The sequence below is a fragment of the Triturus cristatus genome, chromosome 9 (genome assembly GCF_964204655.1).
Source record: "Triturus cristatus chromosome 9, aTriCri1.1, whole genome shotgun sequence".
NCBI classification, from domain to species: domain Eukaryota; kingdom Metazoa; phylum Chordata; class Amphibia; order Caudata; family Salamandridae; genus Triturus; species Triturus cristatus.
Window position 1 is genome coordinate 393,488,689 of NC_140592.1, and position 24,819 is coordinate 393,513,507.

General features: G+C 44.9%; 1 protein-coding gene across 1 annotated transcript in view; it reads left to right on the top strand.

Moving 5' to 3' along the window:
• Nucleotides 1-24,819, top strand: part of NAPA (NSF attachment protein alpha) — a 348,255-nt gene that overhangs the window by 232,227 nt on the left and 91,209 nt on the right. The window contains exon 8 of the mRNA XM_085625252.1: nucleotides 17,168-17,272. Within this exon, the coding sequence (XP_085481378.1) occupies nucleotides 17,168-17,272 (105 nt within the window). The remainder of the gene's footprint in view (nucleotides 1-17,167; nucleotides 17,273-24,819) is intronic.

Here is a 24,819-nt window from a genome sequence, read left to right on the forward strand (position 1 = left end):
GGGCAATTTCCATTTTGACATATCTTTTGACCTCCAACATCCCTCATCGTCTAACTCTCCTTCCTTTTGCCATTCTGCCCTTTCTTGTTCAGTGGTTGACTGCTGTATTTCTTTAATCTCTGTATACATGCTTTCCCATCTTTCAGCTTGGGATCATAGTACATACGTTTTACAGTATCCTGCGCAATTTCGTTAGCAAAAGCATTTCCTTGTCCCACCTTGTCTGTAATTTTCTTGTGGGCACTACATTTGATAATGGCTACACTCTTTGGTAGTGTCAAGGCAGTAAGAATTCTATTTACCAATTCGCCATGTTGTATTTTAGAATCACGGGAGGTTAGGAATCCCCGTTCCTTCCAAAGCTTGCCAATATTGTGTGCCACACCAAATGCATACTGGCTATCCGTATAAATATTTACTGATCATCCCTGACTGAGTTCGCAAGCCCTCAAAAGTGCAATGAGTTCAGCAGCTTGGGCAGAGTTTTGTGGGATACAAGCTGTTTCCACCACTGTTTGTAATGTGGTTATGGCATAGGATGCGGAGGTGGTGCCATCAGGTAATATGAAACAAGAACCATCCACCCATAATTCTCCCTCCGGATCCGACAAAGGTGTATCTTTAAGATCTATTCTTCCCTTTGTTTGTTCCTCTGTTAGGAAAATACAGTTGTGCAAATCATGAGCTTGGTCAGCTGGCATGGGTAACAATGTATCTGGGTTCAGTGTTAAACATCTCTTGAGCGTGATGTGAGGTGCCGAAAGCGTAAGTTCGTATCCGGTGAATCTAGCGCTAGTCAAGTGTTGTGTCTTTAGTCTGTGGTGGCAGCAACTGCTGGATACGTCACCGCTCCAGTTTGCAGAGTGATCTGGCGCCTGCAGGTGACGGTGGCACTAATTGCTCTAAGACAACCTGGAAGTTCTCTGGCCACTGGGTATAATACAGCTGAGAAATAAGCGCATGGATGATGCTTACTACCATATGGTTGAGTCAACACTGACAATGCGCATCCTTCTCTCTCGTGTACATGTAGTATGAAAGGTTTTGCATAGTCTGGAGTGCCTAACGCTGGAGCAGAACAAAGGGATGCACAAAGCTGCTGAAATGCTTCATGACATTCAGATGTCCATGGTAGAGGAGAGGGAGTGTCCTTAGTAACAAGGGACAAAAGAGGTTTGATAAGTGATAAGTTTGGGATCCACTGTCTACAGTAGGAAGTAATACCAATAAGTGCCCTGACTTCTTTTTGAGTACTTGGAATAGGAATTTTTAGGATAGTTTGAATCCTGTCTTTAGTCCGAGTTCGACCTTCCTTAGACAAGAGGTGACCCAAATAAGTGACCTCAGACTGGCAATATTGCAGCTTATTCTTAGAGACTTTATGTCCCTTAACTACAAGATGATGCAATAGGGAGAGAGTGGCCTCTTTACAATTCTCAACTGTGTCTGCTGCCAACAAAATGTCATAGACATATTGCACAAGTGTAACTCCTGGTGGCAAACTAAGTTCATCCAACTGTCGTTTAAGTGTCTGACTATAAATGCTAGGACTTCCTGTATAGCCTTGTGGAGCCCTACAAAATCTAAATGAGTGGCCCCGTAATGAAAAGACAAAAAGATATCTACTGTTTTCATGTATAGGAATTGAGAAAAAGGCGTTCTTGAGGTCAATAACGGAAAATACAGTGGCTGTAGGTGGGATTTATGTCAACAAGGTCGTAATATCAGAGATGACAGGATATTGAGGAATCACTATTTTGTTGACTTCTCTTAAATCAATCAAGAATCGGTAAATCTTATCCCCTGTTCCATCGCCCCGTTTGAGGATGGGGAGAATGGGGTTATTGCATACATTAGAGGAAACTTCCTCAACAACTCCTGTAGGTATCATGTCATCAATGATAGATATCAGCGCATCCTCACCTTCCTTTGATATTTTATATTGCGGGGCCCTTGGCAAGGAAGCATCCTCCCGAACCTGTATTTGAACTGGGGAAATGTCCATTCTTCCCACATCTGTGTCAGCAGTAATCCAAACACATGAAGGGACAGAAAGAAACGTATTGTTTAGGCAATGTCTTTTTCCCAAAAATGACACGTACTCCAGATGGGGAAAAATGTATAGTAGCATGGAAATATTTCAAAAGATCAAGTCCCATCAGATTATCTGGAGCATGTGGGGGAAGTAAAAAGGGGGCTGTAGTGATGAAATTCTTAACCTGCAAAGGTAGTTTTTGGGACACAGGGCTAGGAGTTGTTGTTCCATCAAATCCTATTGATGTAATTACTTGGCCAGACAAGGGTGTCCCAGGGACCAGTTTCTGAGATATCGCACTGCTTGTCGCCCCTGTGTCCACAAAAAATGTCTGATCCTGCCCAAGTATGGTGGCTGTTATATAGGGTCCTGACTGGTCTACAGGTATCTCAACTGGTCCTACTTGTCCTACGCTGTCCTAGGCAAAATATGTTCCCACAATTTCCTCTGATTCCCAATCCTCGATAGAATATTGATTATTTTGTTGATCAAAATAATTTCCTGACCTATTTGTCTCTGGAGCTTGAACCTGCTGTGGCTGCTGTAGGGGAGCTGAAGTCCCCCGAACACCATTCACTTGTCCCCTTCCTTTCCCACCAGCAGCTAAAACAGGACATTCGGAACACCAATGTCCCTTCTCCTTACAATAAGCACATTGATCCAGCCCTAGTGGAGTTTGTCTACCCGGTGGCCCTACTGGAGGTGCTTGTCTATAATTCTGACCACGGCCTCGACCTTGAGGTCCATCGGCCTGGACCATCATTACCTTAGTTTTTAATTCTTTTAGTTTTCCTTCTTTTCATCCTTGCTCAGTGGTCACCTGATTCTGATAATACTGAGCCATATCTAATATAGCTTTCAGGGTACTGAAGCCTATGTACTCTCAGAATTCTTTAAGGGAACCGATATCTCGGGAAGTAAATTTCCTACGAGTCGATCTACAAATAAATGTGCACACATCGGTGTAGATGTATCTTGCCCACTAAAATCGTGGAACACTTCCTCAAAGCGAGTAAAGAAATCAGGGACGGCCTCTCCCTGTTTTTGTTTACAAGCAGTGATAAGTGCCCAATATATTTTTCTTGTCGGGACTATCGTTTTTATATAAGTGAGTATGTTTCCAGGAAGATCCAGTATGAGCTGACTAGGTTTCTTACCAGACTTCCTATCCCTATCGGCTACTACTATGGCAGCCCAGTCTCCTCCCAAATCAACAGCATGATCCTGTTTCCGGGTAAGTCGCTACATATCTGGTGGCAGGATCATACCAAAAAACATATCAATATCTGCTAAGGTCATGATACAAGAATCAATGGCTGCATGTACATCATCATAAAATCCTCTAGGATTTTTCCGTATGTCTGGTAAAGAGGCTTTTAAAGTGAGTACATCTGTCCTTTTCCAGGGCGTATATATCTGTCAGGTTGCCACGGGTTCCAACTCCTCGGGATGGCGCTGATGCTCTATGGGGTCCACCTCTCAACTGCCCCCAGTCCGGAATAGGTATGATACACTTGGACGAATGAGGTAGTTGAGTGAGGAAAGGAAGGGTAGGAACGGCAAGGAGGGAGACCTGTAAATACACACAACACACCATGAAACAGTCTGCATATACAACCCCTTCTAAGTCTTCGATATGCAATCCCCTCCCTTATTTTCCATATACCTGCAAAAACCTCAGAGGCTCTATTCTTTGTCTGGTGAATGAGAACTGAAATGTACGCCACTCGATGATGCAGCAAACGCAGCGGAAGAGAGCAGAGCGAAGTTTTGCAGGATCAACAGTAGAAGAACTAATGAACACACGTCTAGCAAAGGGCAGCACAATCCTGTTTGTGCTTAATACCAGAGTGTCCCCCAGAAGCCCAAAAGTAAAAAAGGGAAAAGCAAACTTAGGTCAATGGTTTTTCATAAAGGAGAAATATGGGAATCCTCCGGAAAGTAACTCAGAACACAGAGAATGTACTAAAAGTTACAGCTATCCGCGCTTCTCTGCACAAGACCTCTGATACAGTGAGCGTCTCAGCCAACAGAGAAGCCGTAGCCGTTCTTAACGCTGCAGCAAAGTAGAAGGCTGCACGCAAGTGAAACTTAGTTTCGGAGCTAGGCGAAACCGACCTCTCCCTCCCTTGAGGGACTCTGAAGTCGCACGCTGTTCTCTCGTAGAGCCCGGAAATCCTTGGGCGGTCCTGGAGAGCTGCACGCACTCCTCTCGTAGAGCCCGGAAATCCTTGGGCGGCCCTGGAGAGCTGCACGCACTCCTCTCGTAGAGCCCGGAAATCCTTGGGCGGTCCTGGAGAGCTGCACGCACTCCTCTCGTAGAGCCCGGAAATCCTTGGGCGGTCCTGGAGAGCTGCAGGAATTACTTTGGTTCTTCAAAGATCGCGGAAGCCAAAAACCACATGAATCATCGGCAGCGCTCACCGGGGTCAGTTGGCTTATATCCGCTCTGATGAGTTTCACGTCGGTCATATGGGGTGTGACTTCCGGGTCCTCATGGGAGCTGTAGTCTTTGTGGTTACGCGCGTCAGACCGAGAGCCTGTTCATTGGCGAACAGCGCCTTACCGGTCCCACGGGCATAACAGTACACCCCCCCCCCCCCCCCAACCAGGGCGCTGATCGCCGCCAGGCTTACCCAGGCAACGACTGTGGAACGCGGCCACCAAACGGGCCGCATGAACAGCCACCGCAGGCTCCCAGGAGTTCTCCTCAGGCCCGTACCCCTTCCAGGCCAGGAGGTACCACACCCTACCCCTCACGAGCTTAAAATCAAGCACTCTCCGCACCATGTATTCCCTTTCATGCTGAATCCACACGGGAGGAGGCACCTTCTTCACCAGGCAATGAGAGGGCTTAAGCAGCGACACGTGGAACACTGGGTGGATACGCAAATGCGCCGGGAGCAGTAGCTTCACCGCCACTGGATTAATGTGTCGCACCACCTTGTAGGGCCCTATAAACTTAGGGTTGAACACACTGGGTTTCCTGAACTTTATGTGCCTCGTGGACAACTACACCCTCTCCCCTTTCCGGTACACAGCATTAGGCCTACGGTGTTTGTCCGCTTGTGTCTTGTAACGCTCCTTAGCTACACTAAGATTAGCGCGTGCCTTCACGAGGGTAGAGCGTATAAATGAGAGCCTGCTCTGCAGGTCCGGAAGGGTGACATTCAGTTTGGGGAGCAAAAAAGGGGTGAAACGAGGGTGGAACCCATAAGAGATGAAGAAGGGTGTGTCGTGTGGAGGCATGTGCGGTACTGTTATAAGCAATCTCCGCCACCCACAACCAGTCCACCCATGCTTCAGTAGCGCTGTCCACATAGCATCGGAGATATTGCTTCAACGTTTGGTTGAGCCGCTCGGTTTGTCCGTCGGTCTGGGGAGGGAAGCTTGTGGACAGGGAAGACTCGATACTTAGCTCCGTACACCAGACTTTCCAGAAACAGGCGGTGAACTGGGTGCCTCTGTCTGAGACGATCACCTGAGGGAGTCCATGAAGACGTACTACATTCGTCAGCAGCAGTTTTGCCAAAGCACCCGCAGTGGGCACCTGTCTGCAGGCTATAAAATGACCCATTTCCGTCAAGTAATCTATTACCACCACTATCGCAGTGCAGCCTTGGTCTTTAGGAAGTCCCACTATAAAATCCACTGAAATCTTTTCCCATGATTCGTTGGGGTAGGTAGCGGATGCAAAAGGCCTTGTTTTTTGCTGTCATCTGTTTTCATTTGGGCGCAAACAGAGCACTGCTTCACCCACAACAGGATATTGGGCCGCACAGAGGGCCACCAGAACTGTCTCTGCAGTTTCTCCAAAGTCTTTGTTCCTCCCATATGACCCACACTGGGTACCTCGTGACACCACTGGAATACTATTCTGCGTAGGCGGAGAGTAGGGACTAATACCCTCGAGCCACACACGGGCAGACCTTGTCGCAGCCGCCATTCTCTGTGACTCCGCATCCACGTAGTCCATGCAAACGACTTTATGCCTTGTTTCACGCCTTGCATGAAAGAGTCTGTTTCCGTAACACACACCACTTTGTTGGGAGGTATGATAGGTTGTTCCGGTACTACCGAAGGTAGACATGATGTATCTTGCCTTGATAAGGCATCCGCCTTCTTATTTTCGGTTCCAGGTCGGAATGTGACAAGGAAGTGGTACTCCGCAAAGAAAAGCATCCACCGAAGTTGGCGAGGTGTGAGATGCCGAGCTGATCGTAGGAACTGGAGATTGCGATGATCCGTGAACACCGTCACTTGATGTTGAGCGCCCATCAACCAGTGTCGCCACTCCAGGAATGCGTCTCTGTTTGCTAGCAGCTCCTTCTCCGCGATTGTGTAGTTCTGCTCTGCCGGATTGAGTTTTCTGGACATGTACGCGACAGGATGGAGCTGTCCGGTGTCTTGATGTCTTTGTGACAAGACAGCCCCAACAGCCACATCAGAGGCGTCGGCCTCCACTATGAATGGTAGTTCTGGTTTGGCATGCATGAGTATCGGAGCGGAGGTAAAAGCGACTTTGAGTTGATCAAACGCTGTCTGTGCTGCTGGTGACCAGTTAAACGGGACCCCTTTTCGGGTCAACCTGTTAAGAGGGCTTACCATATGTGAGAAGTGATGGATGAAGCGTCTGTAAAAGTTCGAGAAGCCTAGAAAGCTTTGTACGTCTTTGACGTTTTGTGGCTGGGGCCAGTCTGCAACAGCTTGTACCTTTCTGTAGGTCATAACCTGTCCAGCGGGGGTTAACATAACGCCGAGGAACTCCACCGTGGTCACATGAAACTCGCATTTTGTGATTTTACAAAACAACCGGTGTTCTCTCAGCTTCTGTAAGGCTTGGCACACGTGGACGACGTGTTCCTTCAGGTTGGATGAAAAGACCAAGATGTCGTCTATGTATACGATGACGAACTTGTCCAGGAAGTCTCTCAATACTTCGTTAAGGAAGAACTGAAACGCGGCAGGGGTGTTACACAGCCCAAAGGGCATCACCAAATACTCAAACAACCCGAACCGCGTCTTGAAGGCCGTCTTCCATTCATCGCCTTCTCGCATTCTCACTAGAGGGTACGCCCAGCGGAGATCCAATTTGGTGTACAGTCCTGTCTTCCGGACCTGTTCCAGCAGCACAGGGATTAACGGAAAAGGATATTGGTTCTTGATTGTCATGGCGTTGAGTGCGCGAAAGTCTATACAACAGCGCAACTCACCATTGGCCTTCGGGATAAAAAAGAGAGGAGACTCCGCTGGTGACCGAGAGGGGCGGATAAACCCCAAAGCAAGGTATTTGTCCAAGTAGTTTCGGAGATGACACGCTTCGGGGCCCGTAAGCGCATAAATTCTGCCGCACGGGACCACTGCACCGGGAACCAAGTCAATACGGCAGTCGTATTTCCGATGTGGAGGCAGTTCCTCTGCCTTATCCTCATCAAACACCTCCACGTAGGTGTGATTACAGGAGGGAAGCGTCACTTCTTTTTCGGCGGCGGTGGCAATATGCTGCAATGATGCCAACACCAAAGCCGGGTGGGATACCGGCTGCATACACTGTTGTTGGCAAAAAGCGGACCGAAAGGCTATCGAGTTCGTAGACCATTCTATTGTTGGCTCATGTCTCCTCAACCAAGGTAAACCCAGAATGATTCTACAAAGAGGGGCTTGGATAATGTTAAAAGATAGCCATTCGCTATGAGTCCCATCGATGGTGATGGCGTGGGCTGGCGTGACGTATTGTATGGGTCCAGATTCCAACTCCTGTCCGTCTACCGCATAGACGAGATCAGGCGTTTTCTTCGCCAGAAGTCTCACTCCCAGCCGTTGGGCTTCTTCTTTATCCATAAAGCAACCGGTGGCCCCAGAAACGATCGCCCGTATCGGTAGGGTTTTGTGGTTGATCTCTATTTCCATCGAGATAAAGAAGTCATCAGGCTCTTGTGTGGTCTCGAACTCCAATGAAGGGATGGCATGACTGCTTGAAGGTTCCCCTTCTTGTACCTTCAAGCACAGGAGTTTCCCGCAGAGTTTTCGGCTGTAACTGCGGCGGCTGGACCAGCGCGAGAACACCCATACTTGGGTTTTACGGGGCAGTCTCGTAGGTAGTGCCCCTTTTTGCCGCAATATAGACAGAGGCCTTGTTTTCTGCGGTAATCTCGCTCACTCAAAGTTAACGAAGCCCGTACAGCGCCTATTTCCATGGGTTCTGCCTTAGACAATCCTTGGTCAGAAGTACGTGTATGTTCATATGAAGAGAGGTCTTTCTTTCCGCTTGTGGTCCCCCTTCCTTTCTTTCAGCCTGTGATCTAGCCTTGAGGCCATTTCAATCATTGCTGCACAGGTACGCGGTTGAGGGTCTATTTGGGCTATGATATCCTTAAGCTCGTCAGTTAGTCCTCTGTAGAAGATGGCGGATTGTTTTGACTCCGGCCAATCAGTTTCAGCTACCAAGTGCCTGAAACTGTTGAGATAACCAACACCAGCACGACGGTCGAAGGTTTTCTCGAACTCTGCCCAGAATGTGTCCCACTCATATAGCAAAGGGTCATCTCTTCTGACGATCGGTACTGCCCATTGTGCCGTGTCTCCTGCCAGGTAAGAGATAAGAAATGCCACCCGTGTCTGGTTGGTGTGGAACAACTTGGGTTTGCAGTGAAAGTGTAACAGAACCTGTGTCATAAATACTTGGACCTTCTGTATGTCCCCATGAAACCTTTCTGGGGGAGCTAAAGGACCGTGAGTGGGCATTTCTACCACTACCGGGGGGGGGGTTGTGTAGGAAAGGTGTTCCCTGCATCGAAAGGGTTCCGTTGGAGCCTATCTATCCTAGCGTGTAATGCTGCCGTTTCGGAACGGGATGCCGCCAACTCTGCCTGAAACTGCGCTAACGCTGCCACCACGTCTTCCAATGTGGCCATGTCGCTACCCCAGCGCGATCAGGAGTAGAACAATTCGTGGGCCGTTGATTCTGTCAGGTTGCCACGGGTTCCAACTCCTCAGGATGGCGCTGATGCTCTATGGGGTCCACCTCTCAACTGCCCCCAGTCCGGAATAGGTATGATACACTCGGACGAATGAGGTAGTTGAGTGAGGGAAGGAAGGGTCGGAACGGCAAGGAGGGAGACCTGTAAATACACAAAACACACCATGAAACAGTCTACATATACAACCCCTTCTAAGTCTTCGATATGCAATCCCCTCCCTTATTTTCCATATACCTACAAAAACTTCAGAAGCTCTATTCTTTGTCTGATGAATGAGAACTGAAATGTACTCCACTCGATGATGCAGCAAACGCCGCGGAAGAGAGCAGAGCGAAGTTTTGCAGGATCAACAGTAGAAGAACTAATGAACACACGTCTAGCAAAGGGCAGCACAATCCTGTTCGTGCTTAATGCCAGAGTGTCCCCCAGAAGCCCAAAAGTAAAAAAGGGAAAAGCAAACAACATAGGTCAATGGTTTTTCATAAAGGAGAAATATGGGAATCCTCTGGAAAGTAACTCAGAACACAGAGAATGTACTAAAAGTTACAGCTATCCACGCTTCTCTGCACGAGACCTCTGATACAGTGAGCGTCTCAACCAACAGAGAAGCCGTAGCCGTTCTTAACGCTGCAGCAAAGTAGAAGACTGCACGCAAGTGAAACTTTAAGTTTCGGAGCTAGGCGAAACCGACCTCTCCCTCCCTTGATGGACTCTGAAGTCGCACGCTGTTCTCTCGTAGAGCCCGGAAATCCTTGGGCGGTCCTGGAGAGCTGCACGCACTCCTCTCTTAGAGCCCGGAAATCCTTGGGCGGCCCTGGAGAGCTGCATGCACTCCTCTCGTAGAGCCCGGAAATCCTTGGGCGGTCCTGGAGAGCTGCAGGAATTACTTTGGTTCTTCAAAGATCGTGGAAGCCAAAAACAACATGAATCATCGACAGCGCTCACCGGGGTCAGTTGGCTTATATCCGCTCTGATGAGTTTCACGTCGGTCACATGGGGCGTGACTTCCGGGTCCTCATGGGAGCTGTAGTCTTTGTGGTTACGCGCATCAGACCGAGAGCCTGTTCATTGGCGAACAGCGCCTTACCGGTCCCACGAGCATATCAATATCCAATTGTACAAAAAATGGGCTCTAGCATCAGGACTATTGAGGTCATCATTATCTGCATTCCCTCTTCCAGGAATGAACTGTGGCGCGGCTTCCCTCATAGGTCTTATTCGAGGAGAGGAAGAGAGTTCATTACAATATCCAATTATCGTTGCTATGGCAGTGTTAACTCTACTTATAGGGAAGGCTCCTATCTGACTCTGTCGATTAATAGCCCTAACATCATCAGGGCCATTTTGTCCTGTAGTCATCTCCCATTGGACCATAAGTTGATGAGAAAGCTTATTTATGAGACAAAGAAGATTGACCTTAGGAAAATCCTGTATCTGATCTATCATTTCTCCTACTTCCATTTCTAAATCACTCAACCAATTTAATTTCAACCTTATCGCATCCTGACGTGATCCAGATACAGTAGAACGAAGAATTCGAGGGGTCAGGTCAGATACAGAAAGTACAGTATCATCAGTCATTTCGGGTGCAGTTGCCTGTGATGGAGGCACAGTTGCCTGCGATGGAGGGGGTAAAAGACGTACCGGTACTGGTTGGAAAATAGGGAGCTGGACAACCGCGGGCAAAGGAGGTGGAGCCGGAGGTACAGGGGGAACGACATTTGGTGGTCCTGGGGGAAGAGGTGTTAAAGGTACATATGGTGGCGGGGGTCGTTCAATCAATAATCCATCAATATCTGAATCCACATCTTCTTGGTAGACCTGGACTGCTACTGTTGGTCTAACTATATATTCCTTAGATATATATATCTCTATCTAAACATTCCTTTTCCTCCTGAACTTCCTTATCCTTCAATTCCTTATACTTCTGATACTGTCTTCCTTTCCTGTTTCCTTTGTACCTTCTCTGCCTTGAGCTGCCGCTCCTTTACTTCCTTCCTCCACATACGCAAACTGTCAAACATAGCTGGCCTAACTTTCTTTAAAAATAATCGTTTCTCTAAATACTAGAGTTTGCGAGGGTCCATTGTTCTCTCTAATGGCCATTGCAACTGGGGATCCCCTTTTGTAGATTTGTTCCACAATGCATTATACATGATGAGACAAATACCATATTTGATGTACATCTCAAAATTCGGCGTACCTTCTGGTGGCGCCGGCTGACTTGCTTCCAAAATGCTCTGCTTTTCATCCCTTTTGGTATCGCTTTGTTCGCCCTAAGTTGGCAGGGTATGCCCAGACGTGGGTCCCTTGCTCACTTTCCCACTGGATTCAAGATAGCCTGGCTGATGAGGGTTATGAACCCGAAACCGGTCCCAGGATGTTAGTTTCCGGTCCAGGAAAGACATGGCTTGGTAGTTCGGGCTGGACTGTTCCCATGAGGCACCGGGTCAGACTGATTTGCATATGGCCATATCTGAACTGGGGTGGTGGAGTGAGCTAAAGAATGATGATGGATTAAACCCAGATCAGTTGACTGGGGGTGAGTGTTTGATTTGCTCATACGCTCCGTCCATCATCCCCTTTGGTATCGCTTTGTTCGCCCTAAGTTGGCAGGGTATGCCCAGACGTGGGTCCCTTGCTCACTTTGCCACTGGATTCAAGATAGCCAGGCTGATGAGGGTTATGAACCCGAAACCGGTCCCAGGATGCTTGTTTCCGGTCCAGGAAAGACATGGCTTGGTAGTTCGGGCTGGACTGTTCCCATGAGGCACAGGGTCAGACTGATTCGCATATGGCCATGTCTGAACTGGGGTGGTGGAGTGAGCTAAAGAATGATGATGGATTAAACCCAGATCAGTTGACTCGGGGTGAGTGTTTGATTTGCTCATACGCTCCGTCCATCATCCCCTTTGGTATCGCTGCTTATCGCAGTAGCAGCAACAAAACTTCCAAAGAGTACAAACTATGGCCATGTTATATAAGATATAAAAACTTATAAACAGAGAGAAATAAAAAATATTCTCACATTACCTGTAAGGAAAAATGTTAGTCAAAACAAATAGCAAGTTCCAAAACAAATTCCGAACGGATACCAAAACAAATACCAAGCCAAGCAAATACAAATCCTAACCAAATGAACTGGTTCAATACAGATTTACCTTATGTGTAGTCTTCGACTCCCACCTGTCGATCCTCCCTGATCCAAAAGAATGACCATCCGAAGGCACCAGTCAAGGCCAGCAGCCGCCAGGAAGATCAGAGTCTGAGAGCTGAAAAATAACCCTGGACCACGAGAAACACTAATTTCTTCAGTCGGTGCGCCCCTCAGCGAAGTTCGTCTTACCGACCCGATCTCCCCCCTGGTCCGACTGCAAGCCCTTGATGGGGCCCCACGTTTGGGCGCCAATTTGTGGATTATTAATAATCAACTGGTGCAGGGTCACCAATTCGTTCACGGGTTCTTAATAAGTAAGGAGGAATCGATACTGGAGCGACGTACAAACCATAGGTCATTTATTAGCATTCATGAATGGGGGCCTCATCCGACAAGCACCATAGAGATACTCAAGGAGAGAGCACAGTGAACGATGGTTACATGGGTTTTTTATAGCAAAGATCACAAGCAAAGGACGCCCAGAGGTAAATAGAGCTTTGGGAAGAACACACAACTGAAACAATCGGTAAGAATCAACAGCCTTGGTGCCTTGTGTAACTGTCGCGTCCTGAAGCTGCACAACAAGATAAGCTATCTGTGTAAACTTTAGCCAAGGCTTTACCATTGTTTAAAAAAACCCGTGCAGACGCCAGCTGTTATTTTGCGCTGACTCTACATGTATACACAGCCTACAATGCCCCAATCTAGATTATTTACCAATGTTTATGCAGGTGCGGTGTCGAGGAGAGAGCCAGGCTGAAAGCAGGGCAGGTGTGAAAGATGGATGAGGCACAGCTTAATCAAAAAACGAGAGAATCAGATTTTACATTTCAACAACTTTACTAGTGACATTAAATTCGACCTGGGCATCAGGTCTGGTTTAATGCCACAATTAATTTGACGCCTTACAACATCCAGTTAGGTAGTACAATTGAGAAGTTAGCCTGGCTGGGGTGCCAGCCTGTAACCCTGTATTAGATAATGGAATCTTGCACCACTGTAGCATCGTGAGTAAATTGAGAGTGGTCTGTCCATGTTGAAATAGTTTCTAATGGTCACCAGCAAGAATTCTGGAGCATTCCTTTATTTGATGTCTGGTTGGGTGTTGAAGGCCACCTAAAGAAAAGTAAGACCTGATTGAGGTCGTCTTTACATTAATTCTAATGCAGCAAATACAGTTGTAACAAAAGACAGTGTGGCATGGTGTATGTTTTTATTTTTCATTTTCTCATGTTGTTTTCCATTATTTCAAGTTTTTTTGTTTTTTAATAGTCTTTATCGAGAGCCAAATGAAATATTTTAGCCCTGTTAGTACTGTGGTATTTATGTAGGCGGCAGCTGATCTAGGGCCAATTTGTTATTCTTTGTAGGTGGCAGTGAGTGGAGTGCACTAGAAACGTTACCATTGCTGCCCCAGGGCTGTTGCTGTGTGATGTGGCCCTGAATCACAGGCTGATGAATCTTTGACATCACTGTAGAGTGTAAACAAAAGTTAGAATTTTTTCGCGGACAGGGTGAGATTCAGTCAGAGGTGGATTGAGGTAGACGAAAGGACCAACTTCAAGAAGTCTCCCTCTCACCCAGGAAAAGACATGGATAGGGATGCCAGACTCCTTGAGATATGCCTGACCCAGTTTACTGTCCCTTTGGGTTTAACACCATTGGTGAGAGAGGGACTCCAGAGGCGAGAGAGAGACAGACAGACAGACAGACAGACAGACAGAGACCGAGACCGAGCGAGAGAGACCGAGCGAGAGAGACCGAGCGAGAGAGACTCTCTCACTCTATAGTGTTACTCTTTTAAAAGGCTTGTGATTTCCGACTAGTGACTGACTGCGGGTAGGATGTAAAAATGAAGAGTGAATAATGGCTGAGCCCAGCAGGGAAAATTTAGGGTACTATAGTATCATGTTCACAGTGGGAGCGAGTCTTGGGTAGAATCCGCCCTTGGGAAGTATGGTTTTGTCACCAGAAGTTGACATACAACTCCGTACGTATAGACTCTTTCAAAGAGAGACACCTCCCCCATCCTACTGAACAATGTATGCTCAGTAGGTAGGAAGAAAGTAGGAGGACTCCACTGCTGACCTCAGTCACTCTGATCTAGAAGGTATATCTGAGGCAATAGACCTCGGTTAGATCAAGGACAGGGAGAGAATCTTGCATCACTTGGGAGGCAATTCAAAATTTCAGTGGTTGACCATTAGAGTCAAAACCAAGCTCAGGAAAGAGATTATGCTTGAAATGTTTAAAATTCCCTAAAGACCAGCAGGCAGTGTTCACCCTCATGCCTAGGAAGAGACTCTAAGGGTGCAGACTGTAAGTACCAAACGTTAATTGGAACAGGAGCATCTGTCTGTGTGAACCACCAGCTTAAGAGAAAATTCCTGGGGGAGTAGCCGGCTAATAGACCGCATTCATAGTTCTATTGTATTGTAACTTTTACATACCGCTTTGTCTTTGACCCGGTTGTGAAGTGCTTAGACTTGCTTCAGGACCCTGGCTGGCCTGGAGTGCGGGTTCAAATAGGGTGATGGTTGTAGAAAGACCATATGGGATGTTGGGTGAGGCCTGAAGACATGCTCTAAACATGGTGCATCTGCGGTACTTCACTAATGGATGAAGACTAGAGGAATAATGTGTAAATAGATGGTTTGCAACAGTGGATTTATACAAATTTATAGGATTACATTATAATATAGTAGCTATAAAAATGGGGAAAACAGTTTTTGAGCATTTCAGAATTCAAAATAAATGTCAATGGCTCATGTTCTTGCCAGTAACTGATTTCATGAATTGAATGTTTGGAATGCAAAGAAGTTCCTTTAGTATGAGTTTAAAAAAAAACAGATAACTGGAGTCATCATAGATTGAAATGGTCCAGTTTGGAGGTAGGGACAGACATGTTGCTGAAGTAAGTGGCATCCTGCTCCGTGGAGAGTGAGCTATATATACTTTTGGTGTGATGCAGCAGGGATAGTACTCTTTGCTGATTGTGGCATGTACTTCTGGATGGAATCCTGAGCAAGGGAAAATTTGATGTAAGCATCTCCTTATATAAAACATCCTATTGTGACTTGGCTCACTTAAGGTATCAGAGTGAGGTTTGAATCCACAGTCATGCTTGGATACCTCATTTAGTAGTGTTAATCGGTGGGTCTAGCTCTTTTGGCCAATTGGTTGACAAGTGGAAGGTTGTCAATTTCCCACAGGCCCTAATCCGTTTTTGATGTGATTAGTGTGAGGTCAGTTCTGCTCATCCACTAAACTGTGGTTCTGTTGTGGGGCTATCTAAATGAACAGAGCTAAAGCTTAGAATGATTTGTTTGTTGTCTACATAGTTGTAGCAGATTAGCTTGAATGAAGAGATCCTTTTCATCAAAGGATTAAGATGTATGTTAAGTAGGAGGATGGATATGGTGCCCTTTTTGAGACACCTTTGTACTATGAAAATAGACTAAAGCATATCAGAATGTTCTTGAATGTATCGACTGGGCATGTGTCCGTAGTTGTTTCTGAAGCACAACAGATCTTTGTGAGATTTATGAATTCATCCTTCAATAGATCATTGAAGCATAGCAGATTGTGTGGCGGTAAGGATTCAGTGGTTGGGGCGATATATGGATTGTGCTGCTCATCTTTCCCGGTGTTACTGTGGTGTAGCTCTCCAAGTCTATGGTCTTGCATATGAAGTAGTCCTGCGTAGGACATTTTGAAGAGTGAGCATTCTGGGTTGAGGAATTAGGGCTTGATATTATGAATGTCTGTGGTGGGACATGTAGCTGTACTAATCCAGCTGGACTAGTAGAGGCCTTTAACCTTACTGAGTTATAATGCAGTTTCAGTTTGTCCTTGCATTTTTTTAGCGTCTTTTCAAGGTTTTGTGTTCAAATTGCGAGATTTAAGCTCTAGAGTTATACAGCCTGCCTTTTCAAGTTTTTAGGAGGTGGTGGAGGACTTTAAGAATTGTTTTAAAGAATAGATGTGTGCCAGACATTGAAGTGTTGAATTAATACTGCTTGGTTATTAGGCAATGTTGACTTCAGTTGAGTGCAGAAGTAGCGAGGTTAACGGTCTTCTATGTCTGCTGGCTGTTCTTGTAGTTGTGGTTGTTGGTTAGTGGCAAAAGTGTTATGAGGATTTTATGGCCACAGGATTTTGCTTCATGTAGAATTGAATCCGTCATTGCTGAGCTAGGTTTCCATAGTGAAAAAAAGAACAGTGTCCGATTCAGACAGGAGGTAGTAGACTTTAGTGCAATTTGTTCAAAGGCACATTAGGCTATGCTTTGCTAAGTATTCGTTTTTTCAGCTTCACATGTGACAGACGCAGTAACTGCGAAAGGTCACGAAATGCTACAGCAGGTAAGGTTAGATACGGCTGGTGTACTGTAAACATTTTAAACAGGGATAAATGATAGAGTACGAAATAGTGTTCACCTTATTCAAGTGCATTTATGAGTGCAGCGTGGTTGACTGGATGATTTTGCTCATATATATCATATGTGTTGGACGAAGTGGAGGCTGTTGTGTTAAATGAGATTTACTTTGGGACATCACCAGGATGGTCAAAAAGCCAGCCAAACGCACACCTTTACCATCAAACCCCAGTGAGAAGTCCTTTTGGCACATGGGAGCTGTAATTTGTGGAGAAAATGTAGATCTGTCATTCCCACCAGGGTGTTAAAGTGAGAACCCTTCCCTTGTTAGCCAGCACCACACCTTTGCCTAAAGCATAGGCAGATAGGAGGAACTTATGATTACAAAATCACACGTTTTTTTCTTATTAGTAAAATGGGGCTAAGCAGCTCCCTCCATTTCGGTTATTTCTGACTTCTGCTCTAAATCCGAAGTGTCGGAAGTTAAGGTTGACAGAGCAAACTCCTAACAACAGTCTTTGCCTGAAGTATCTGTGTTCCCATCTTCCTGATATTACTAGAACTCATTTTGGGCATTTAGAACCTTCTCTTTTTATCATGTGTACTTCTTTCTGCAGGTTGGTACAATGGCAATGGACAGCACCTTGCTGAAATACAGTGCTAAGGAATACTTCTTCAAAGCAGCCCTCTGCCACTTTTGTGTGGACATGCTTAACGCAAAGGTGAGCTGAGCCTTGTGCACCATTCTTGTTTATTCTGTTTATCCTGGTGAAATGTGATTTTACAGTTTCTGTAGTTAATTTGAGATAAAACATAAAAAAAAGCTTACTCTTCCCCCATCTTAAGGCAGTGGTGTCCGCACATTTTCTTCTTTCGTTCTGGACAAAAGGATAATCTTGAAGTATGTGGATGATAGGATGCAGTCTAAAATCTCCGGTCACTTTACCCCCACTGCCAGCTTATCTTTTTAGCAGCAGGAGTTACAAATCATGGCCTCTATTTCTGAAGAAGTCGGTTAAAAAGAGGAGTCTGCATGGTTTCCATAAAACATGAATCAAGGGCCAAGCAAAGGAATAGGTTACTACTAAAAAGGTAATGCATGAGAAGTGTCTGCCTCTTCACATGGTTGAAACTAGCTACTTCAGAAGGCTGATGTCTGTAGAAAGCAGCCAGCTAGTAGGCATAGTTTCCCATATGATATCCTAGCTATAGAGGCAGTGTATACTCATATTTGTAAAGGTGTGGAAAAGGAATTTAAAGCACACACTGGCCTGAACCCCTTTACCACTAAATTTATGTGAGAAGTTATCTAATGGGCTTAGAAATCTTTAGACCACATGTTAATTTGACATATGTATTCTGCACCTTCAGTTGGCATCTCCGATGCAAACCTAACATGTAATGTTTTAACATAAACAGGATGTGGTGAAATGCTGCTAAATAGCTTTTATTTGCAAAGGTTAGAGGTAAAGACTACAGGTCTTTGAAAGGACAATGCCAAATCCGCATCTAGAAAAACCCTGTGATCCTTTACCACATTTTTATTGTTCTTGATATTACGCACAGCATAGGGACATATGTTGTAAAGAATTATGGGCCAGATGTACGACCATTGGATTTAGCACCACGCAATTTGCGACAAATTGCGAGGCGCTAAATCCAATGTACAACAGTGTCAGAGACACAGTTAGCGATTTCCCAATGGGGTCGCAAAATGCGAGGCTCATCAGGAAAACAGGATGCATTTAAAAAAGAAAAAATTAAATTTTTTCGTTTCATTTTTTAAGGGCAGGTAGTGGTCCCTGGGACCACTGCCTGCTCTTAAAAAATATTTTCCCCTGCATTCCCAAAGGGGAAGGTGTCCCCTGGGGACCCCTTCCTGTTTGTGAGTGCATTACCACCCTTCTGAGAAGGGTCGTAAACTGAGACTGTTTTGCAACCGCAATTGCGGTCACAAAAGAGTCATACATACCTGGAGGACTCGCTATTAGGAAGGGACGCCCTCGGAACGCCCCTTCCTAATAGCAACTCGCTATTCCTATTTTGCGAGTCGCAAATAATTTGCGACTCGCAAAATGGGAATAGTACATGGCCAACTAATTTTTTGCGGTCGCAAAGGGGTCTGAAACCCCTCTGCGACCGCAAAAAACTGCTGTACATCTGGCCCTATGTCCATGAATAAGAATGCAGTTATTGCTTGCAAGACCAAACTAGGATTTCGCCAGTGAAAGTATCCTTCAAGGATCATCCATAATTAGTATTATACTAACAGTAGCAGACCATATGTAAAAATGTGGATGACAGACTATAACCTCAGAATAATTCCTGGCCTACTGACTATGTTGGAAATACTGACCTTTTTTACTTTTAATCAAACAAAACACATTTTCTACCTTTCTCTTTTAAAATGTATTCTAAAATGAGAAGCTACAGAAAAGAATTGAAGAACTCTAAATTACAGCACCTACCATATAGTTAACTTTAAAAAAATAAAATAAAATCTAGGCTTATTGAATCTTATTTCAGGATAGAAAAATTTGTCGTTTACTTTTTTAGATCTCTCCTACAGATTGCTTTTAGCTAGTTGAAATACCTCTTTAGGACCATACTAAAAACTTAGAGGGCTTAAAGCCAGTCCATTGCTTACTGTTGGTTGACTTTCCTGTGAATGATATTTGCTTGCTTCTTATTTTTGTCTTTCCTTCCTCTTCTAGTGTTTGTCCCTCCTCTGGAGCATAGTTTCAATACCATCTTTTTGAAAGGATGACGTATCCTTCCACTACTCACATTCAGGAAACTACTGTGCGTAGCACGTGTGGCTGTAGATAAACATGTTCTACTTACTCCCGCAGTCTAGCGTTGGGCTGGGATATTTACAAGTTGTTTTTGTTTGACAAAATCTTTCAAGTTACTAAGTATGATGTGACTTCTGTATTCAGTGCTGCACATTGTCACTGACTACATCATTAAGTTGTTTTCTCTGCCATCGGTTGGATAGGTACCCATGGGACTCCTAGACTCAACGTTTTCTACATTTGTTTTTGGGACCTTGCAGTTCACTTTCATCTCCTGTCATCCAGAAACCCTTCCTTCATCCATGGCCATTCCTTCCTTTCTCCCTGGACATGTTTCTGAAACCCCCACGAGAAGCTCTCCAACAGGCCAAACCTCCTCATACAGAACTAGAGCAGAATCATGCACCTAGACCGCAATCTTACTCTTGAGGTCTTAGGGGTTGGTTACCTTTGCTTACCACAAGAGTGGATGGACATCCTCAATTAAGCCCCTGTGCCCACTGCACAGGCCTGCTATGCAGCCAGGTAAAAAAGCTCCATCCATTACTGCATTTCCAAACCATTGGACCCCATCCACCCTCAAACCTTCAGCCCAGGACACTGTCTAATAACAATTTCATTTACAGAAGGCAGGCTTAGCCTACATATCTATACGATTGCACCTAGCTGCCATTTCTGCTTACTTGGTCTTCAAAATACCTGTAATTAAAGCTTTCATGGAGGGCCTTAAAGGAGTCCTCCTGCGCTGACCCGCTGTGGAACCTCAATATCATCCCTGCAGGACTAAGGGGCCTCCTTTTAAACAAGTACACTTATGCCCTTTACAATTCCTCTCTTGGAAGGATTCATTTCTCATAGCTGTTGCATCGCTCAGGCGCGTCTGTGAGCTGCAGGGTCTCACATTACATGAGCCTGTCTTGCTGGTCAACACAACAAGGTGCCCTTATGACTGACCCTGAATTCCTCCCCAAGTCATATCCCATTTTCACCTCAACCAAACTATAGAACTCCCAGTCTTTTTTTCCCCAGCCTTCTTTGGTAGCAGAAAGGGCTCTTTACATATTAGATGTAGAGAGAGCCATCATGTACTTCATGACAGAACCAAGTTTTTGTCTTCACAAAACCCATTATTTGTAGCTTTTGGACAGCCTTACAAAGGCTACTCGTATCAAAAGCAGGCCATAGTGAGATGGATTGTTAAATGCATCCAAACCTGCTTCCTTGAAGCAAAGAGAATCCCACTGCCCATGTGTATTGACAGCCACGCATGCAGCGAACTGAATATGTCACCCTGTAAGCATCTGTTCTAAATGTGTAGTGTTGTTAATACTCACTCACCCACCTTCCCGAAAACCAGTGGTTGCAACAGAGGTTCTTACTCTACACATGGTCACCATAATATCCGTACTCAAAACTCCATACGATCTCTCACCCGTTGGCCGAAAAACTTGTCTAACAGTGCAGCCCAGGTCCATGTGCAGTACCGAATACCGGTGAAGTCTACCATATCATACCTCATGAATCGAAAAATGACTTTGTTTTTCTTCAAAGTGCAGATTCTGAGCCCAACACTAAATTGCATGAGTATGCAAAGCATGTGAAACCTATAGCACTACACACTATGAACAGATGCTTACAGGATAAGTAACGTATTCCTCATCTTTTTTTTTCAGCACTCCGTGAGAGTGTGTATTTTTATGTTCTCTAACGTTAATGCTGTCCGCCTACTCAAATATCACCCCCCTACACACTGCATGTTTCCTATCCTTTGCTTCCCTCCTTACATCTGCTGGACTTTTTTTTTTTTTTCTTTTCTTTTTTCCTGCCTCTTCAGGCACATTTGTTTTTCCACTGCCGCTCCCCATTGCGTACCCCTCACTCGGCATCGACTTTTCCCTAAAGTGGTACTCCATTGCTCCCTCTTTCCCTGAACCTCTGTTGCGTCCTTTAGAATAAAGAAATAGGAAGGGTCATTTAAATTATTTTTTTATTTACCACTTCAAGATTGGTGTGCACCATCCTGGAACAGTAAATGGAAATGGCAGCACGCTAAAGTGAATTAATACTTGATCGTGACATCTATGCACATGCAAGTCATTGCCTTTTTGTTCTTTCTTTATTTTTCTGACGCTGACCAGTATCAGCAAAAAGCATTGGTAAAGTCAATAGGTCAAAAAGTTGAGGCAGATTGTCTTTGCCAAATCTAGTTTCACTCATGTGAACAGGGCCCTTAAGTGTTTTGCGTGTTTGCACATTTCTTCTCCAAAAAGGTTTTCTTGATGTCGTTCTTCCCTTCTCACTATCTAATCAGGTAACTAATCCGGTAACAGTTAACTTTTCATTACTCCCCTCAAGTGAAATGGGTTAGTTCTCATACTGGACCAAGTATGATAACAAGCTTTCATGTGAGGATAGACACTTCAGGTATCTGTACTGTTCTCTTTGTGGCTACTACATTTCAGCCTACAAACACTACTTGAAAATGAGACTCTGGGCCATCAGGGAGAGTCATCACTTAAAAACAATTCTAAACCTTCCTCCCGGTTTAGGCCTTTGAAGGCTGAAACAAGACTCAGGAAAAATTATTTCCCTGAGAAGATCCTAAACAGACAAGTCTCTCTACCTTTCACTGCCACCTTGGTGGGTGGAGTCTACACTTCTTGGCAAGGTGCCTCTAGTGTTATCCACCTACTCTTGTACCTCTAGCATTACTTTATTCACGGAGGCTCCTGTCTGTGCCATCTAGTTTGTCCTCTTAGGACGCTTTGGATCTGACTGATCTTTCAGCATCAAAAATGTAGTACAGCCTTTGGTGACAGTTTCTAAAAGGATGTATATCGTAGCTCTACCTGTTGGGGATCATGATTCAAACGCTAAGGCGTAGAACACGACTGATCTTTTGATGAGGACCAACATGATTGTGTGCCTGCTTTAGATGATCTGTCCTAGCAGGAATTTGAGAATCGCCACTTAAAAGGTTCATTTAGATCCAAGGAGTCCCACATCATTTGTAGATTTAATGGACACTGCAGCAGGGGAATTTGTCATTTCTGTTTAGCAGTCTAAACCGTGGGAGTGTTTCTTGTTTGAAACCCTGGTGTTTCCATCATATACAGGGCTGTATTTCTGATGGCATAAGATTCTTGAATTACACCAGCTCTGCTTCCTGCACCAAGTTACTCGAAAGCTGTCTTCACTTTGGTGGAGAGAAAATATAGGCCTCCAGAATAATGCCCTGCTTTTCCTAGCGGTATCCACCAGCAGAGGCATCTGCTGATACCAAGACCTTCCTAGGAAATCATGTTGCTGCTGCTCTCCTAATAGAGAGTCTGCATCTGGATGTTTTGGGATTAAAAGTTTGAAGTTAAGGAAATGTAAGGTGCAAGCTGCCAATGGAGCTTCATGCTGTTCATGCAGCATACATTCTGGGAATCTTGGGCAAACACAGTTAGTATGAAATGGAAAGTTTTAGAGGTACCTGCCTGAATATAAATGTTCAAATAAGATCATAATAGTAGTATCAGGCGTTGCAATGAGACATTATTTCCATAGGAGCAAGTTAGTTCTTTAAAGCGCTCACTCATCTTTTGTTCCATAATGTAGTGTTGGAATTCCACATAAATCACATATCCTTATTTTGGTTTTTAGGTCTCGCCTGACCCAGCGCATGCGCTGGTCTGGCGAGACTTATTGAGAGGGCTCCAAAAAGTGCTACCAGGCCAGCCTAGAGCTACAGTGCATGTGCGCGGGCGCGCGCGCCGCTTTTACCGCGATTACTTTCACTTTCTGTTTGATCGCGATCACTTTTGCGGACGTACGGCCGCTTGGCATAGCCAATAGGTCTCGCTTTTTGGACCTTATAAGTATTTAGTTATGCAACTGTTGCATGGCTAAACACTTATAAGGTCCCAAAGGCGAGACCTATTGGCTATGCCAATGCTTGTTAAAGAAAGCTCTGGGAAGTTATTGGAATAAGCCCTGTGCATTTTGGATGAGCTGGGCTTTGGAGTGCTATTTGCAGATGACTATAGAAATCCCAAAATCCTGATAATGTATTCCTCCTATGCCTAGGCTACTTAGGGAAAACTGTTTTATAAACAGCTGATCTTCAGGGAAGTTATGTAATATACCCAGTTTTGTTACTAAAAATCAAACAGTTTGGCTATGTTACACCTGTTTTCCTTCATGGTTCCTTTGAAAAAGGTTTATAAGACTTTTTCTCTTCTCTCCTGTTTTATACTGGTGACTTTGTGAATGTTATATTGGCTAACTGTGTTTTTTTAAAGAAAATAAATGAAATTGGGTGAGTTTGGGCTTCAGATAGGCTTCCCAAAATTGATATATTTTTCTTGTACCAATTGTTTTTGATAAGGAAAGTGAAAAATATTCACATATTTCAAAAAGTGCTTGGGATCCCTCATGTGGGTAGACTATTCAGCACTTATTTCAGTGGGGACTCGCCTGAAGGAGAACTGTTCCTTACGTTTGAGTAACTTCCATCTGTCTTAAGGGCATTCAATTTTTGGTTGATCAGACACAGCCTGCCACTGTAGACCACTCTTTCAATATGGTGTAAAAATTATACAGGTCCCTGTAATATCTATGTAAACATGGGTGTCATCTGCATATATTTTAAATTGGACATAGTGGTCACAATCAGCTCCATGAGCAGCTTTGCATAGTTTGTTAATAGTGGGATTCATGTATACCCGTATTTAGATTGATTCTTTGGGTCCTTGTCCGCAGACTCCATTTTACATTCAACTGGTCCTTTGTATTTAGTCTTTAAACGTTCCTTAACACTGCCATTGGATTTGAAGTATTAAAAGTTAATGCAAAGTCCTGACCTTTCCCACAATTTAGTCCAGATTCACTGTAGTAACACTTATTGCTGTTTGCTCATCCTTGAGAATACCTGGGTTACCATTGTGATGTGGTTCAGAGAGGTATACTGAAATTCAAGTGCATTGCACCCAGTGACATTGATGGAGTTCTGTGGCATGTCTGTACGCACACCAAGTCAATTTTTAAAGATGGGGACCATTCAGTCGTTCATGGGATAGGGAGGACACTCTGTCTGACAGACCATGGCCTATCCAATCCATAGATTGGGATTATCTCACTGTCCTCTGTGCAGATTTTCTTCCCTTTATATCATTCAGTTTATTTGTTGATGGGAGAGTATTAATCCAGACCTACAGCACTGTGACCTTGTGCTACTTATTGAAACGGCAAAGTACCCATGCTGTCTGTGCATTGAGATCCAAAGACTGTGGTTCCCTATGTTTTATCTTCAGGTGTTTGAAGGCAAGACACCTTCTGTACGTACACATCTCTGAAGCTTTGTACGCTCACCTCTCACATTGACACGTGTGAAAGTTACATCCAGGTATCCTTAATTCTTTCTTACGTGAGGTGTGGCTTCTGTGAATTTATCTGCCACCAGGGTAAACACAAAATTATGTGATTATGCA